This window comes from Meleagris gallopavo, chromosome 19, assembly GCF_905368555.1.
Source record: "Meleagris gallopavo chromosome 19, MGAL_WU_HG_1.1, whole genome shotgun sequence".
NCBI classification, from domain to species: Eukaryota; Metazoa; Chordata; class Aves; order Galliformes; family Phasianidae; genus Meleagris; species Meleagris gallopavo.
This window is the reverse complement of record NC_139422.1, coordinates 6225103-6241628: the sequence shown is the minus strand read 5'-3', so window position 1 is coordinate 6241628 and position 16526 is coordinate 6225103. Positions and strand designations below refer to the sequence as shown.

At 50.0% G+C, this 16526-nt stretch overlaps 1 protein-coding gene and 1 long non-coding RNA gene across 7 annotated transcripts in view; one reads left to right on the top strand and one right to left on the bottom strand.

The window, feature by feature from the left end:
* The window catches only part of NTNG2 (netrin G2), a 39150-nt gene extending 30894 nt beyond the window's left edge, over window positions 1–8256 (bottom strand). For all 6 annotated transcript variants that reach the window (XM_085239531.1, XM_085239532.1, XM_085239533.1 and 3 more), the window contains exons 1-2: window positions 8117–8256; window positions 4592–5673 (exon numbers count right to left, since the gene is read on the bottom strand). In XM_085239531.1, the coding sequence (XP_085095657.1) occupies window positions 4592–4804 (213 nt within the window). In that variant the 5' untranslated portion in view covers window positions 4805–5673; window positions 8117–8256. The remainder of the gene's footprint in view (window positions 1–4591; window positions 5674–8116) is intronic.
* A 37-nt stretch (window positions 8257–8293) lies between these two features.
* Window positions 8294–14385, top strand: LOC146543123 (uncharacterized). Its single transcript, XR_014887312.1, has 2 exons — window positions 8294–8362; window positions 9018–14385. It is a non-coding gene; the product is annotated as an uncharacterized LOC146543123 (long non-coding RNA).
* The last annotated feature ends 2141 nt before the right edge of the window (window positions 14386–16526 follow it).

The following is a 16526-nucleotide window of genomic DNA, read 5'->3' as shown; positions in this document are numbered from 1 at the left end:
AGCCCATTGCAAGGGTGACCCATTGCAGGAGGACCCCAGCACGGCCCTGACATTGCAGCAGTGATGGCAATTCCAAACCTATGGGGTGCCCCGAGCAGCCCCAGCTGCACTGCAGGGTCACCTCGGACCCAAACCTGTGTGTGCAGCCCAAATGTGGGTGATGTGAGGGTTAAGTGACGCATGGAAAATTCCACTCCTAAGCAGATAATCTGTGCTGGGTGCATACACACAGCACACAGCCCGGCCTCCTCCCATGGCATCATTTGTGAGCGCTCCTTCATTCTGACCTGGTAATCCCTGCTGAGCTGTAATAACCCCGTGCTGCAGAGCAGGGCCAGACTCACTTTGGAATGGGGCTGCACTGTTGCTCCTTTGGTGAGTTTGCAGATTAAGGGGTGACCTCAAGCATGAGATCCACCAGCAAGGCATGGGGCTGGGGGCTCTCAACCTGCAGACTTAGGCATGGATGCACAGGTTTAACCTTGGTGACTGCTTTTAGCTTGTCATGAACTGCAAGCTTTGCTTTTCCCAGGGCACACCCCTGCAGGCTGTGTGTGAATCCAGTTGTCCCATCCAGTCCTGTGCCTTGCTGCAGCAAGGGCTCTGTGCACAGCCAGCCTCTACCAGCAGCATGGCAGCGACCTGTTTGCTGGACCCGGAGTGCATTATTGATTCAGGACTCAGAAAACGCTTAGGAAGTAGGAAAAGTGTCCTGCTCTCTAAAAGCCTGAGCGCCTTGCGAGCTCAATACATGCAGCCTTTGCAGAGAGGCTCGCTACGCTGCCATTAATATTTTATTCTGTAAGAGGTCCGGGTAGTTTGAATGGGGGAGGGCAGAGCTTAGTGTTGGGGGTGAGAAGAGTGAGGAACAGAGGTGCTGTTGCAGTGCTCTGATGCGGGGGGAGCAGAGCATGGTGCTGGGCACCCCTGCACCCACACTACCTGCTGCCTGGGCTCCTGCTGCATGGAGCATTCCCCTCACTTTTGCTGCTGTATGCAAAGCATTTGGTTGTTTCATGCTATGCTTAAGCGAAGCTCTTCTTGAGAGCAGCTCATTCTTTCTCACTCATCTCTTTCAAGGTGGGAGTAAACTTTCTGCTCGCTGTACCAATTAAATCTACCTGACAGTCTGGGTTCTATCGCTCAGCCTTTTCCATCAGCACGTTGAAGTGACTCTTGTTAGGAAAGCACCATCCTGCTGTGCAGCGTGATGAATCCCGAATCGGGCATTTAAGGGAACTGCTGCAGACTGGGGGGGAAGAAATCCTGTTTGCTCAGCACTCTCTAATTTGAAGCTGAGCCTGTATTCTCTTGTTTTCTGGAAAGCCTCTGCTTTTGTAACACCAAGATCCTGCTGTACTGGAATGGCCTCTGTGGCAGCGTGCAATTTGTTGGGCAGCAATGCTGTGTGGTCCAGGGGTCTGACCCTGAGGGCAGGGAGCTGCTGACCCGGGTTGCAGAGGTGATGTGCAGAGCCCTGGTCCTGGGGAGTCAGTAAGGGGGGGGACAGGACCAAAAGGCACCAGTCCTCCTCCTGTGTTGAAATAGGGAAGCTTTGCAAATAGCAGCAGTTCCCAGTTCCAGGCACTCCTCCAAGGAGAGGGGAGGATTTTCCAGATGTTGTGTTAATGTTTTGGAGTACTGAGAGGGGAATGGGGCCGTTAACACTGCACAGATGTGACAGAAAGAAGCAGCGTCCCATCCCTGATTTGAGGGGTCATTTTAACATCTGGGAGTGGATTTCCTGTGCTGCTGAGAGTTGGCATTGAGGCACAGTGATTGTCCCCAGCACCGTGCAGGAAGGGCACAGCCAGCTCTGAGTCCAGCCTTGCTGAGGCCAAGGGTGGGCTGATTCACTGCAAAGGAGCAGAACATCCACTTCTCCTGGAAGAGATTTTCCTTTCCCTCATCCTGACTCCTGGGGTGGCTGCAGAGCTCAGAAGCCCAAGGAAAGAGCTTCTGTGCTCAGAAGTTTGTCTGCTTTTTCCAATTTTAGCATCCTGTTTAATAAGAGAAATAGCTTTTAGCACAAGCCTTTATAAGCTCATGTCATTCAGAAAAGTTTAGCTAAGAATTAAACTAAACGTCAACCTCGATTCAATGTGTAATGAATAAATAAAGCCTCTTCCTTTCATGTAGCCATGCCAAAGTCAACGAGCCCTATTAGCTGATGAAACAATGCTGACGCTAAATAAAAATACCCCCGACCCATCGATATGGGCTGAGAGCTCACCCTGCATCAAAGAGCATCGACTGAACGACAATGCCATCCTAACACCTGGAAATAACTGCTTCCATCTCCCAGAAATGCCATGGGAGAGTTGCTGCCAACACCTCTGCTGTTTTCCCACTTTGCTTTTGGAGGTGACTTGGAACCCCTTCGAGCTTTCGTTTCCTTGTCTGTCCCTGCCCTGTCAGGAGTGAAGGCACAATGCAGTTTCCAGGTGATGCTGCCAGAAGGGTACTGACATGGCCAGGGGACAGCTCAACAGATGGGCACAAATCAAAGCTCCCAATCGTAATGAGCAGTAAAACACTGCACTGCCAGAACAGAGCAGCCCAGTGTGACCAGCAATTGCTGCAAAAGAGAGAAAACGATCCTTCAAACAAATCTCACATTCCCCCACACCTCCTCGAGCAGAACATGCTGGGAGCTGTGTAAACCCCTATAGGCATAGCTGGGAAGTTCAGAGCCCCATTGGGTCCTGGTGCTCCTTCCAGCAATGGTTCATTGCCCATCTCCTGTCTGGCACTGTGTGTCTGTGTGTCTTTTGTTTTGATTACAGTTGTCCGAGCAGCACAGGCATCCTATAGGGCTGTGCTCAGGGTTAATTCTGAGCAGTGCTGGTGTAAGTTCACAGACAGCACCCTGCTGTTTTGAAAGCCACCAAGAAAGCAATAGAGTCACCCTAAAAAATTCTCTGCTGGACAGCTGGGCTCATATGGGAGCCCACCTGTTACGGGACTATAATCAAAACACAAAGGGAATTAAACAGGACAGGGAAAGGCAGTGGAGGGGGCTGCAAAATAACACCCAACGCTCTTTGTTTTCCCTTTCCTCAGGGAATCTATTGGGATTTTGCTGTGTTTCTGCCCCAGTGTCAGGCAGGGACAGGGAGAGGCGAATCCGTGTTGTGTGTTGGTGCAGCTCTCGCTCACAGCTGTACACAGTGTGTGTGAGTGGTGCAGCGTGTGCTGTCACACACTGCGAGGAAATGCTGCTGGCGCCCAGAATAGAAGGGTTTCAGCTGGATATTGACTGAACAGGGGGAGGCAGAGAGCTGATCCCGGGTGGTGGCTTTTACTGGAGGAGGGCAGTGGAGCTGGAGCGCGGAGCAACGTCAGCCAGGGAGTTTGCAAAGAGGGAGCAAAGCAGAAAGCGATCTCTTGTTCATCTTTCATCCTTCTGCAGACAAATAAATGAAAGTCCGGACTGCCTTACCAAGAGTTAACAGCTCTGTTGACATCTTTGAGTTTAAGCTTTTCTTTCAAATGATCTTTTAAAAGGAAAAGCTGCTGCTTTGCTGGAATTAGGGGAAACGGCGCTGGTTTCAATGAGCCCCCACAGGTTGGGCAGAATGGGGTAAATAATGGTGACATGTGGTGATGGTCTCAATGTTCAACATCCCACGGTGTATCAGAGCTTTCCTCTTGGCTTTTCATGGGAAGCCCTGAGCTGGGGGACTTTCCCAGGGGGAAACTGAGGCATGGGGTGTACAAACCTGGACAACGTTGGCAACAGAAACTTGGCCTCCTTTCCCTCTTGCGCTGCTAACTGCAGTGTGGTGCTTCCCCAGCACCCCTGGCTTGGTGCCCCCATGGATGCTCTCCCTGCACTGGGGGCTGAGTTGTCACCACTGGCAGTGGGAGGGGACGCTGTGGCCACGTTGCTGCACTCTGCTTTGACCCCTGAACTCTTTTTACCAATGCAAAGCCTTGTGAATTATAAATCAGGTGCTCCTGCTGAGCTTTGTGGTGCACGGAATGAAATGCGATGATTAATATTTAAGGGAAAATAAGTTAAAAGATTTTAACTGCAAGGGCAAGTGTCTGTCCGCGGGCTCTTTTCACATAGGGCAAAGGCAGAGATGGGGTTTGGGGACATCAGTGGACTGGAGCCACTCTGAGCTCCCATTGGTACAGCACAGCCCCGTGCGGGTGTTACTGGTGCAGTGCTCCAGGTTTGGCAGCTTTTTGGGGTGGGTCAGCAGTGACATCCCAATCAGCTGTGCCCATCCCTGGAGGTGCCCGAAGCCAGGCTGAATGGGGCCCTGGGCAGCCTGAGCTGATGGGAGGCAACCAGCCCACAGCAGGGGGTTGGAGCTCAATGATTTTTAAGGTCCCCTCGAACCCAAGCCATTCTGCAATCCATGCTCGGAGAAGTTCAGGTGATGCACTCACTGTTGGTGGGTATATCTGAATTTCAGACCCCACCACCCAAACCAGTCCACTACTTCCCACCACCCAACCCTGCTCAATGTGACACCAACATCACCACCCATAGTGAAGGTGTCCCTCCAGCAGCACCCAGCAGGATGCTCTTCCTGGCCACCCACACGCAGTCCCATCTAGCAAGGAGGGAAATACTTACATGAGTGCAGAACCTCTCCGGAGGGTCCCCACATGTGATTCCTGCTGGATCTACTCTGACTGTCACATAATCCTTCATCCTCATGGCCCTGGGCTGACACGCGTAGAACTCCCATGATGGGCCATCGTCGGTGGTCACCCAGGACTTGCAAATGTCATACTGTCCCATAGCCAAGGGGAGACGGTGCAGGAGGAGAGCCAGCAGGTACAGCATGGCAGCTGCGGCCGAGCGTGGGTGCCCTGGGCTGGGGACGTGCTGGGAGTCCAGGGGGAGGCGGCTGCTGGGCTAGGGGGTGCTCTCAGGTTCAGCATGGAAACTCCTCATTTACAGATGGTCCACTCTAGGGAGGTCAGGGTGAGGACAGGAGTGATCCCACGTTGTGTTCGGCTGTGGAAAGTTTCTCTCTGCACAGAAGCCAAATTTGCAAATGACTTGCTTGGGCAAGTTTGGGCTGGGATTGCTGCTCAGTGGTCAAAAGTCTTCCTTAACCTCATTTTTTTTTTTCCCCCTTTTGTCGTATGAAAGAGCTTCCAAATCAGCATGAAAATATCTAGAGGTGACTCCAGTCAATCAATAGAAAGATCAAGTTCTGAGTCGCTGATGAAATTTGATAGGAGCAAATTGGAGAGGCTGCGGGATGGTGCTGGATCTGGTGTTCCTCGACCTTCCTGTCTGCTGCAAACGTGTCACTGGGTAGCGCGTCTTAAACTGTGGTCTGCTTTGACAATTACTGGGGCTTTGGGACATTAATGTGTCAAATTACTATAGCATCTGGGAGCTGGCAGAGAGGAGCTTTGGGGCTACAGTCCCCTTCTCCCAAAGGGTGACGGGGTCGGAGCTGCTGTGTTGGTTAGTGGCATCGGTGGAGTCTGCGCGATGGGCAGCGCCGTCCTCTGCTCCTGCAGTGCTGGGAGGCACCGCGTGCAGTTTGTCTGTCTGTCCACCCGTCTGTCCACCTGTCTGTGTCTTTTGGCAATGGAGCATCGAGTTCCCAAGCCTTCAGCTGTGAGCCACGCTGCTACCTGAGGTCTGGTCCCTCTCTCATGGTCAGAGCGAAGGGGGAATTCATTAGCGGGCTGCACCTGCAAATTGAAAGACAAATGAGTTGGGAGGGAGAGGGGGTGCATCTGGAGCAATGAGGCCAGAGGGTCCCATGGGAAACACAGCCCTCAGCTGGGTCTGTGATGCCAGACACACGGCAGGGTCTGTAAAAGGGAGATATACAACTTTAATAAAAAGAAATCCATAGTAAGATGCTTATGGCTCTTCTGCTGTTCGGGAGGTTGGAAGGAGAGCTTCCCCCGCTTAAGGTATCTGATTCTAATGGCAGCTGGACAACAATTGCCCTAATGAGTCTTCAAATAATATCAAGAAATAGCTGGAGGTCATTAGAGGATGGAGAATATGCAGACACAGACTGGGGACAGACAGAAAATTGAACGTCTTAAGGAGATAAACAAATAAATGTGACAGCTGGGGAGACGCATCCACAGTCCAACATCCCCACATATGATTTATCTGAACAATAAGATTTAATAAAAAGCAATTTAAAGTCCTAATAACACTTAAGGTTTACCCAATACAAGTAGCAATGACCTTCTCAGTAGTCGTTTCAGGTGAAAACAACAATTCTGCAGTTTTGTTGTCTTTCCACCGGAGCTATACAAATCTTTAGTAATTGCAAAACCAAATGACAAAGAACTGAAAAAGGAGAGTGAAACCCTCGGCCAGCAGTGGAGAGAGAGCATCAGAGGAGAGGTGGGAGGCAGACATCCAGAGCGGAGACTTGGCTCTTGGTCATTCCCTCTCTACTGGCTCCTCCAACTTTTCTCCCACAATTTGGAGATGTCTCCTTCATTCAGCACCTCGTTTGCTTTCTCACAAAGCTCACTAAGGCTCAAAGACTCCAGGTTAGCGGGTGCATCGATCCACGCTGGGGGGATTCGTAGTGCTGTGCCACTGCCCCCCTTTTCCCCAATCTGGTTGAGAGATTTCTGATTGAGATGAATGAGTTCAGAAGGGAGAAGCCATCTCTCATGCTTCATCGCTGGCTCTCAAAGAAGAGCCTATTACAGATGCATTGGACCTGAATAAACTCCCGAAGAAAGAATAGACTGGCTGCTATTTTTACATCATGAGTAAATGTAGTAAAAATATGAAAACGACATGACAGAGTGTTTAGAAGTCCCACTGACATCAGAGCTGTCTTTGCACTTAAAATAAATCAGCTCCTCGTTATTACATCCAAGCAGTCCCAGCCAAGCACCCAACAACTGCAGCATGTGAGACTTCAGCCCTGGGATACAACGCCTTTAATGAGGGCTCCACCGCTGGTACGTTTATGGATCTATTTCCATAGCCGTAAAACCATACTTTGCACTTGAACGGCTGTCAGGGAAGAACCCAGGAAGAGAAGATCTATAATATCTATTAGTTTCTTGTTACGCTTGCTAAATGTTGTAGGTTCCCAGGGAAGTAATTTGTCTGGGAACTGGCACGCGGTGCAGCGCTCCGACAGCACCGACCCTCTGCAGAAATAGGAGCACGGGGTGGCCCTGAGATAAACCAGCACACCCTGAACGGCAGAGAGAGACTTTCTGACCCGAAGGCTTTGCCCTGCTTGCCTTGGTTTGGCACCGAGCAAATAAATCTTTGCCCGATAATATTAAGAAACTGCAGTTCATGGGAACAAACACAATCAATGCTCTCTGTTTTCTTTGAGGCGTATGCAGCAATCGCAGGGGACTGATAGCCAGAGTATTAAAAACACGAAATTAGATTGTATCTCCGCTGAGCCGGTTCCTTGTTTTTCTTTTTTTTTTATTGTTATTGGATTAACACCCAATTGAAATCAAGAGACAGCGCCGAGCAACAACTGAGCTGCTCTGGAATTAAGGACACAAAGTAAACTCAACGGAGGAGTCCTCAGTTTCAGAAGTTGCCTCGAAAATAAAACCCAGCCGCTGTCCCCACCGACCCCAGCGCCGCCGGAGCTCGGCTGTGCGTTCCTCCCCGTCCCCGCGATGAGAGCCCTTCCCCGCATCCCCAGCAGCGGGGTTGGGAGCACCGCTGTGACGGAGCTGTCGGAATACGGCAAAGCTCAGAGGAGCGCCGCGTTCCCCAAAGGAAAACCCGTGCATTTCGCTTACGGCAGCCGCGCTCCTTCACGCGGTTGTGCCTCCCGACCAAGCGATGCCACGGGGTTCATTGCGCGTCACGAGAATTCGAGGTTTGGGCTTAAAAAAAAAAAAAAAAAAAGTGGGGAAAACGGGAAACGTGCCGCGAGCATCTCCGGCTTTGCATCTCTCAGCTGGAAACTCCGAAGCGGAGAATCCGAAGCTGATCTCCCTCCGCCCGTTCCGTAGGGGCGAGGCGCTCCCGCAGGGCGGGGAGAGGATGGGGGTGAGGGGACCGCGGGGGGCGGCGATGGATCTCCCGTCCCCGCACCCAAAACGCAGCTCTGCGGGGCCGCGCCGGGCGCAGCCCCCGCTCCCCACCCCGCGCCCCCCAACTTTCAGCGCTTACCGGGGGGTTCTGCGGCTCGGGGCTCCCGAGGAGCGGCCAACTCCGGGGTCGGGCCCCAAGGGCGGGCGGCCGGGAGCTCGTTGCGGTGCCCGGCTCCCCTCCCAAGTTAATGCCGAGGCTGAAATCCCGTTTGCTATCACTTTCACAATCGGAGCTTTTATCTCCGTGCCTGATCCGGACTGCGTAACTTCCTCTGTGCAGCTTTAGCACACACCATCCCACCGGCGAGCAATGTGCTTCTTAAAGGTGCAGGGAGGAAATGCGGGCGGGGAGGGGAGGGAGGAGGGAGAAAAGCAGCCGGGGAAGGGGAGGCTGTGAGCGGGGGGGGGCCGGAGGGGCTGCGGGATCAGCGCGGTGCGGGGCTGGAGAGCGGCGGGCGGGGAACGGAGAGCCGAGAGATGATGGAAGTGGCTGTGCCGCTCCTTTTCCTTCTTTTCCCCCCACCTTTTCCTCTTTTCTTTTTCCTCCCTCCCCCTTTTTCCTTTCTTCTCCCCCTTTTTTCCTTCTTCACCCCCTTTTCCTTTCTTACCCTTTTCCTTTCTTTCCCCCACTTTTTCCTTCCCCTCCCTTTCCTTTCTTTCCTCCCACCCCCTTTCCTTTTCTTTTTAAGAAATAATAATCACGAGATCATGTTTTCTCGAGGAATAAGCTGTAGTCACGAGGGTTTTCCCCACACGTGTGAGATATCCACGCTGTGTCCCGAATATTTTGGGAGGTTCTGCTGGCGGAGCTGCTGTAAGCAAGGCTGCGTGTGCTGGGGAAGAGGGGGTGGTTGGAATTAATAGGATAAACAAAGCAGGGACTCGGGGATAGGGAAATCAGATGGCTGAGAAATGCTTTGGTAATGGTGGAGATGCACTCTGGGATTTAACTAAGCTGGGTTTCCTTTGGTAACGTGCAGGTCTGTGAGGTTTGGCAGTTCCTCCCAGCACAGGGCATGACTGCTGTGGGTGCTGCTCAGGAGAAGCAGTGGCAGATGGAGATCTCAGTCCACCCATCCCAGATTCTGCCATGAAACCCAATTCTACTCATGCAGATGCTGCTGGGGGGTCATTCCTTCAGGCTTTTACATACAGATGGATGAATGACAATCTATTTCTGGGGAGGAAAACCAAAGAACCCTGCTGACCCCTATGTACATGACCACCAAAAAATGAAGGTTCTTTCCCAACCAATAATTCAATAATTTCTAAGCCAGAAAGTGCATTGTCCAACCTGCATGTGGTTTGCAATCTCATTGACTCAGTGTTACATTACATGATTTACTTTGGCCCGCTGCTCTGAGGTCTTTCTATGGCTTTTCCTGTTGAAGAGTCCCTGGAAAACACACAGACCACCCTGGGACACGTTTCCCAAATACTGGAGCAGAAGCAAGAGGTAGGAAACGATGGAGCACACCCTGACTGCGGCTCAGCCTCAGTGCTGAAGTACAGGATGGTCTTTACCTGAAGGACTGTGATTCTGGGTCCATCTCCACTCCAGCCATGACACAGACTACTTTCCACACGTTATTTCTTTTCTTTTTTTTTTTTTTTTTTCTGTAAACACTGTATAGCAGTGAGAAACATTAGCTGGGAATACAGGGCTGGAGAATATTCCCGGATTTCACTTTGTGCCTTGAGGTCTGCTCTGTAGTAATGACTCCCCTGGAAATTCCCCACATCTCGCTTATTACTCCTTTATTAGTTATTATGGTACAGTAACAGGATAAAAAGGAGTTGGTATTTCATTTTCATTCCCTCTAATAGCCATGGCAAAGACCAAGTGGTGTGCTGATTATTGACATCAGAGTTAAGTGATATGCACGCATCATTAGGTTTCAATTGGAAAGAATAACAGCACAGTATGAGTCGTCACACTTCTAAACTACTTGGCATTTAAAGCAAAACTGAAGTCGTTTTTCTCAACCCTGTGAGCTCAGAAGATGACAACTGGCAGCAATACTCACACCTATGCAGGTGAGGGCTCCAGGTGCATCCCGAGGAGGAACAGTGACCCAAATGCCCTGCAGAGGTGGGAGCAGCTGCTCCAGGGGCTGTGTGCTGCAGAGTGGGTCACCCATTCAGCAGTGCTGTTCTTGCAGGAAGGAACGGGCAACGGTTTCAGCAAATGTATAATTTGAGACCATTTACCTTCTTTTGCCCAAGAATTTGGCAAATATTTCCTTCTTGGGGAATTTTCCTATGGGGAGCAACGTGGCTGTGCTGCTCCTGGAGGGCGGCTCTGCCCCTCCTTCATGCTGAGCACTGCCTTCTCACACAAGGTTGAAAATCAATGGGTCTGCGCCGAGATTTAATTACCACAGCGTAGGCAAGGGTGGAGAACAGGGCCCTTAATTTTTAATACAGCTTCAGTTCCCAAAGGGATCCCCGGGGCTCAAGGGCCAAATGCAAACCCATTGCACGCAGGTGTAATTCTATTGACATATGCAGCCTGGCACCTGTTTGTACGAAGGCAATATTTGGCTCCCTGCATTGAAATGGCAAGAGGTGATTTTGACACGCGTGGGGGGGAAGAGGGAAGTGCTTTTCCAACTTGGGCTGACTGAGGATGAACTGAAACAACAGAAGGCAAACGTGACACCTCGCAGCGCTGCTCCTCGGTGGCGATGTGCTTACGAACACTCGGGCTGAGTCTGGTCCGTGGAGAGAGCTCTGAGATTAGTGCCAGAATAATAACCAGCCTCACAAAGGATTTTTCATTCGAGGATACATCTTGCTGTATCACCTATAATAGCGATACGTTCTTTTTATAGTCCTTATCTAGCGATGCGCGGCCAGGGATGTCAAAGCGCCTGCTGAAAGTGAGTAAGCATTTTATTAGGTGGGAGCACAAGGCTCGTAAATGTGCTTCAGCCCAGGAGCAGCTGAGGGACCCCTGAGCAAGAGAAGCTCTCACAGTGTCCGCAGAGCCCAGTGCAGCCTGAGCTGTTGTTCCAGCTGTGCCGGGACCTCTGGGAAGAAGTGTGCAGGGGGGGGAAGGAAATGAGTAACAGCTCTGAAGGGGGGGCATTAGGGGTGATGGAGAGGAGGGCTGTTGTGCCATGGGCTTGAACCTTGTCCTGCTGGCAGTTTGTCTCAGCTCACCTTCCCTATCCCATCCCTTGTGCTGTCCTTTTGTTGATGGATGTGAAGAGATCTTGCAGAGTGATGGGAATGGGAAGGCTTGTGCTTCCCGCTGCCTTGTCTTTGTGCAAAGGTAAGATCAGCATGCTGGGAAAAGAAGAGGGCCATCGTATTTTGTAGTTCTGAGAAACACCAGAAAACCCACACGAAGGCCGAGAAACTGAGCAACAGAGAACTGCGGTGTGCAGTGCAGGAAGATAGGGGGGTTATTCTATTGTTCTTCCTGCACCAACCTCAGGGTGTAAATACCATCACCCGCTCCTCAACACATGCAGACACAGCCATCAGCAGAGGGAACAGCCTGGCGCCTCCATCCCTGGAGTGCTCTAAATCTTTTCCTTAGAGCAACTGGCTGGGAAGATGGCACAGAGCATCTGCTCCAGGAGGGGAGGCTGCTCCCTGCCTTGTGCACGAGACCTCAGATGCAATCTCTGCATTTTGCAGGGCCCCGGGTGAGTTTTGCCCTCCCTATTAGATAACCAAAGGAGCAGTGACTGTAGTCTCCAGAGAGGAGTCGCTGCCTCTTTCCTGCCAGAAGGACAGCTGGAAGGGAGGGTGGGATTTTCAGCATGCGAGCAGTTAGCCAGATCAAGGAAATGGGATGCAAAGCATTTTAGGCTAAGAAAGGTTGTTGTACAGGGAAACATGAGGCTGCTGTTCTGCTGGGGAGGGAACGCTTCTCCAAAAGCTCCTGCGTGCCAAACTGCAAGGCTGAGCCATGGCAGGTCAGTGCCTCCTGGAGGAAAACAAGCATGACAAGTCAGAAAAAAGCCCATCGCCGTCTCTGCTGAAAAACTTTGATCATTTAAATATTATTGATGCGCATTTAGTCCAGGGGAGATGGGCTGGGTGATGGGAAGTGCTTCACCTTGACACGGGAAAATATGTTGTTTTCTGCGCCTTGTCTCTTGCCTTGTCTTTTGTTTCATATATCAAATCAGAGCTTAGCCAAGTGAATCAGCTCAGGAAGCACTGAAGATTTATTTGATTTTGGGGAAGGTAGAGCTTTCCTTATCTTTCCCATCTGTGGGGGAGTAAGCAGGGATAAAAACAGGAGGAGCTTCTGAAGGAGGGATCTATAATTAACAACCCCTCCAAAAGGGAACTTTCCTTTCGACTTACTATTCAAATGGAAGTGTTTCAGAGTACACGTTTTTGGCTCTGGGGATCTCACTTGTTTCCTTGCCAGAGCCCTGCAAATCCCCTCCTCATGTGTGTGTGTGTGTGTGCTTTCAAACAGCCCCGTGTTGGGCGGAGGATGGGTTCCCAGGGATGGCCCCAGCACTGCCCCTCTGCATGGCACGGGGAAATGGGGATGGGAAGCAGCTCCCAGCCCATAGCCTGGCGCTGGGAGGAGATCCTTCCAATTCTTTTTAACCCGAGGAAGGGATGTGTCACTTCTAATGGAGCTGACGGCAGCGGGGAGGGTTTTTAGGTTAGTGGTTGAAGAACAAACTTGTAATGAGTGAAGTAATTGAATAAATGCTGACAATTTGATGTGGAAAATGCATAATCAGCTAGCTCGGGAAGGTTGACTTGTTCTTTTTTCTCTCTTCTTTAGCACTGGAATAAACACATTTCTTCTCTTCCAAGCAGGTGATGTGTTCAGCAGCACAAAAACAGCAGATTTCTGCACATGCTTCCCTCCCAGGCACGCATGTGCTGATTGCCAAATAATTGACCCAGTTATGCTAATATGCTGTTTGCCTCACTGGAACTTAATAAATACATATATAATCAATCTTAACACTTTTTCTTGAGCCACGCAGCGGTTCGATCAGCTGCTGCTTCAGTAGTTTTGCTGGCTCCAACCCAAGGAGCGGAGCCATAGCTGTGCTGCAGGGCAGAGGGGGCAGTCCCATGGGTAGGTGCAAATGAGGCCACACCAAGGAGCTCTGAGAGCTGATCTTGCAGGAATAACTGGGAGCAAAACTGGCTTTGCAGATCCCAAACACAGCCTGTAAGTTATGGACGTGGTCGGTGGAGCTGACGTATGTAAGTGCGGTGACTTTCCCTACCCAGCCATCATCCCAGCCTTGTGCAGATGGAAACTCAGTGAGTTTCTTGTCATCAAGCCCCCGGTTTCAGTCTGACAATGGGAACAGCATCATCTGTGTCATGTATGTTGGAAGCAATGAATAGAGAGCTGAGCTCACTCATCTATTTGCATTCTGAAGATATGCAAAATAACTGTCTTCTTGCTTACTCTCCTGCCTACTCAATATCTGTGAAACAAGGAGGAGAATATGGGCTGCCTTGTACTTCTGATCTCAGTGCCCTTGAATAAGGGAGCAATTGCTAAGTGCAACCTTGATGAGTGTGAGCATCAGAGCTACGATGGCAACAAAAGCTCTCCATCAGCGCAGGCTGGTGGGCAAAAGGCAGCTCCTGGATGAGGAGTGCTCATCATCACGGACACCTTGACTTGATGTCATCAGGGCACCTTCTCCTCTCCACATCCGAATCAGCACTTGCATTCTAGGGCACGTAGGTCTGACCTGCCAGCTGTTAAACGAATTACAGCCCTCTCCCCCCAGACTATTAGCATGGAACAGCACACGTCCACGGGAGAGACAGGCTGAGGACACAGCAGTTCTGAGAGCAACGGGCTGTAGGAGACTTTCCTTTTGGATGGAGCTGAATGAATCGGCGTTGGGCTGCGACTCCACGCTCAGGGTTTGTTTCATCATGGATCAGCAGCTCATGGATTATCTTCCTTTTAATTTGAACAGCTACTTCTCCTCCAGGCTATAGGCTGTCTGAAGCAGCAGAAGAGTGATCCAGACCGGGCTTTAAGGGCTGGAATTTACATGTTTTTTTCCTTATGCTTTCTGGTATTAATTTCATATGCAGTGGGAAAGTAATATCCTGTCTGTCACTGCAGAGGAAGGGCTGTGTGTGCGTCTATGCGCAGTCACTGCTAACTGTTGAGCTCCTTCACTCAAAGTTCATTTTTTGTGAAGATTTCTAAATTAAAGCAAAAATCAGCTGCAGAAATGATGAATGTGAGCTACCAGCAAGGCAAAATCAGGAGATGTTTTCTCTTGTTTTCGTAACTCGTGGTCTTTGTGTGTAAGAGTGGATTGCATGGCAACTGCATTCACACTTCTCTTTAATAAAAGATCCTAGCAGATGGACCCACTATTAACGTGTATCCCCCAGATTTGCATAGTTTGTATTCATGCCAAGATGGCCCTGAGCACACATGGGATGAACGAGGCTGATACCAACACAACTGTACCAGATTAATGCAGCAATCAAAGGGTGCTGCAGCACCCTTTAGGAATCCAGTTTGGTATTAGTTATTAATTTTGTTCGGCTCCTACTGGAGTCAAATTAAGGTCTTCCAAATACAATTGGACAGGGCTCTTAGGTACTACAAGTTGATGAATATGTTATAAATCCCGAGAGAGAGGGCTAAGAAACAGCATTTGCATCTAAACTGTGAAGAAGCCTCTGCTGGAAGTGTGCAGGGCTTCAGGTTTGGTGCAGCGTGTTGGCTAATTAGGGCTCACTTGAAATTCAGCTCTTATCCAAGATCTGAGTTCCTCAAAATTCCAGTACAATCAAATCTAGTTGGAAGACAAGCCTATCTGTAATATCTCATCAAATATTAGGTGTTACAATGTGGTATTCTGGAGCCCAAAATATATTTGATCCAATTGTTCCAGACCATTAATCCAACACAATGCTGCACATACTAATAGGATCAAACATGAGGAAATATTTATGAATGAGCATTGTTTTGACTGCAAAGATTGAACACAGCAGGCTTTAAATACACGAGATCCTGAAAAGGGAAACTTTATTATCTCCCAATATCTGGTGCCAAATTCGGAGAGAATTTTAAATGCATCTTAGGTAGTTGGTGCTTGAGTAATTTACACCTTCTTCCAACTCCCTTCAGTGTGTAAATTACACCTGCTCCCACCTATATTGGGTCTGACCCATTGCACCAAGGATAGTAATGAAATCGTGTAGCACCAGATAATGCACTTTCTGTTGTTGCAGGAAGGAGGCAGGGGGACTGTGTGCAAGCAGAGCAGTGCTGCTAGGGGTTAACAGAGCTCAAAAGTACGGGGGCTTCTATGAGGTGCTGTGCTCTGTGACTGCAGTCCTGGGTGGAAATCAACCACTGCTCACCCACACGGGCTCTTGTGCTGTGCTATTTCATAGAACCATAGGTTGCGTTGAAAAGGACCACAATGATCATGTGATTTCAACCCCCCTGCTATGTGCAGGGTTGCCAACCACCAGGCTGCCCAGAGCCACATCGTGCTGCATGGATTTCGGATGCAGTGGTCATCTCTGGATGTTGGCACCTTCATCCCTTCCTTGAAGGGACGTGGCTCAGTGGGCACGGTGCTGATGGGTAGGATTTGATGATGACCTTTTCCAACTTTCACTATGCTATGGTTCAGCAGGGACAGAATTTTGTTTGCTAGCTCCGATGGCAAGGCATTAAGGTATATGGCAGTCCCACAAGCTGTGGTTTTGTGGAGGATAAATCATGTCGAACCAATCTCCTTTTCCTGTGGCAAGGCAGCAGGTCTCAGAGAGGGGAGAAGCTGGGGCTGGGATAGATCTTGACTGCAGTCGGGCTGTTAGTACTCTGTTGTATGGCATTCCCACGAGAAAAGTAGGAAGGTACGGTCCAGGAGAAATGCTTTAAGGTCTATGTAGTCCATCTCCTGCCCTGGGGGAAGGAGATGGAGTACGGAAATCTCTCAAGATGCCTTTTTCTCTTATTCCCTGTGGCTCTATGCATATTTTGTACGGAGGTGATATTTTTGTATATATTTATATATTTGCACACTTTTATCAGCTGCTTTTTGATGAAGTGGAAGGATGGCTTGAGCAGGGTGCTGCAGGCTCTGCCATTACCCAGTAGTCTCCTTAGTGAGCTGGGCAGCGGATTGCAGAGCAGACTCATTGCATCTGCTGGCAGCGCCAGGCTGAGAGGGGCTGCAAGAGCTCTCAGAGAACGGGAGAAAGATGCAAAATCTTGACAAACTGAAGAAGCAGTCTGGAAAGAGTAGATTGACATTCAAAAAGGACAAGAGCAAAACAGAATGTACTGGAACTATCGAAACGTATGTCAGGAAATGGCTGCGTAGGCAGCATTTCTATGGAGTGGGGGTAATGTTGTGGGCAACAAATTAACCCTGAGCCAACTGTAATGCCCCGGAGTGAGAAAAGCAGTGCTGACATAAGGATGTGTAAATAAAGAGTGGTATGCTGCTCTGTTTCCATCATTACAGAGCGTTTGGGAGGAGCTGTTTTGG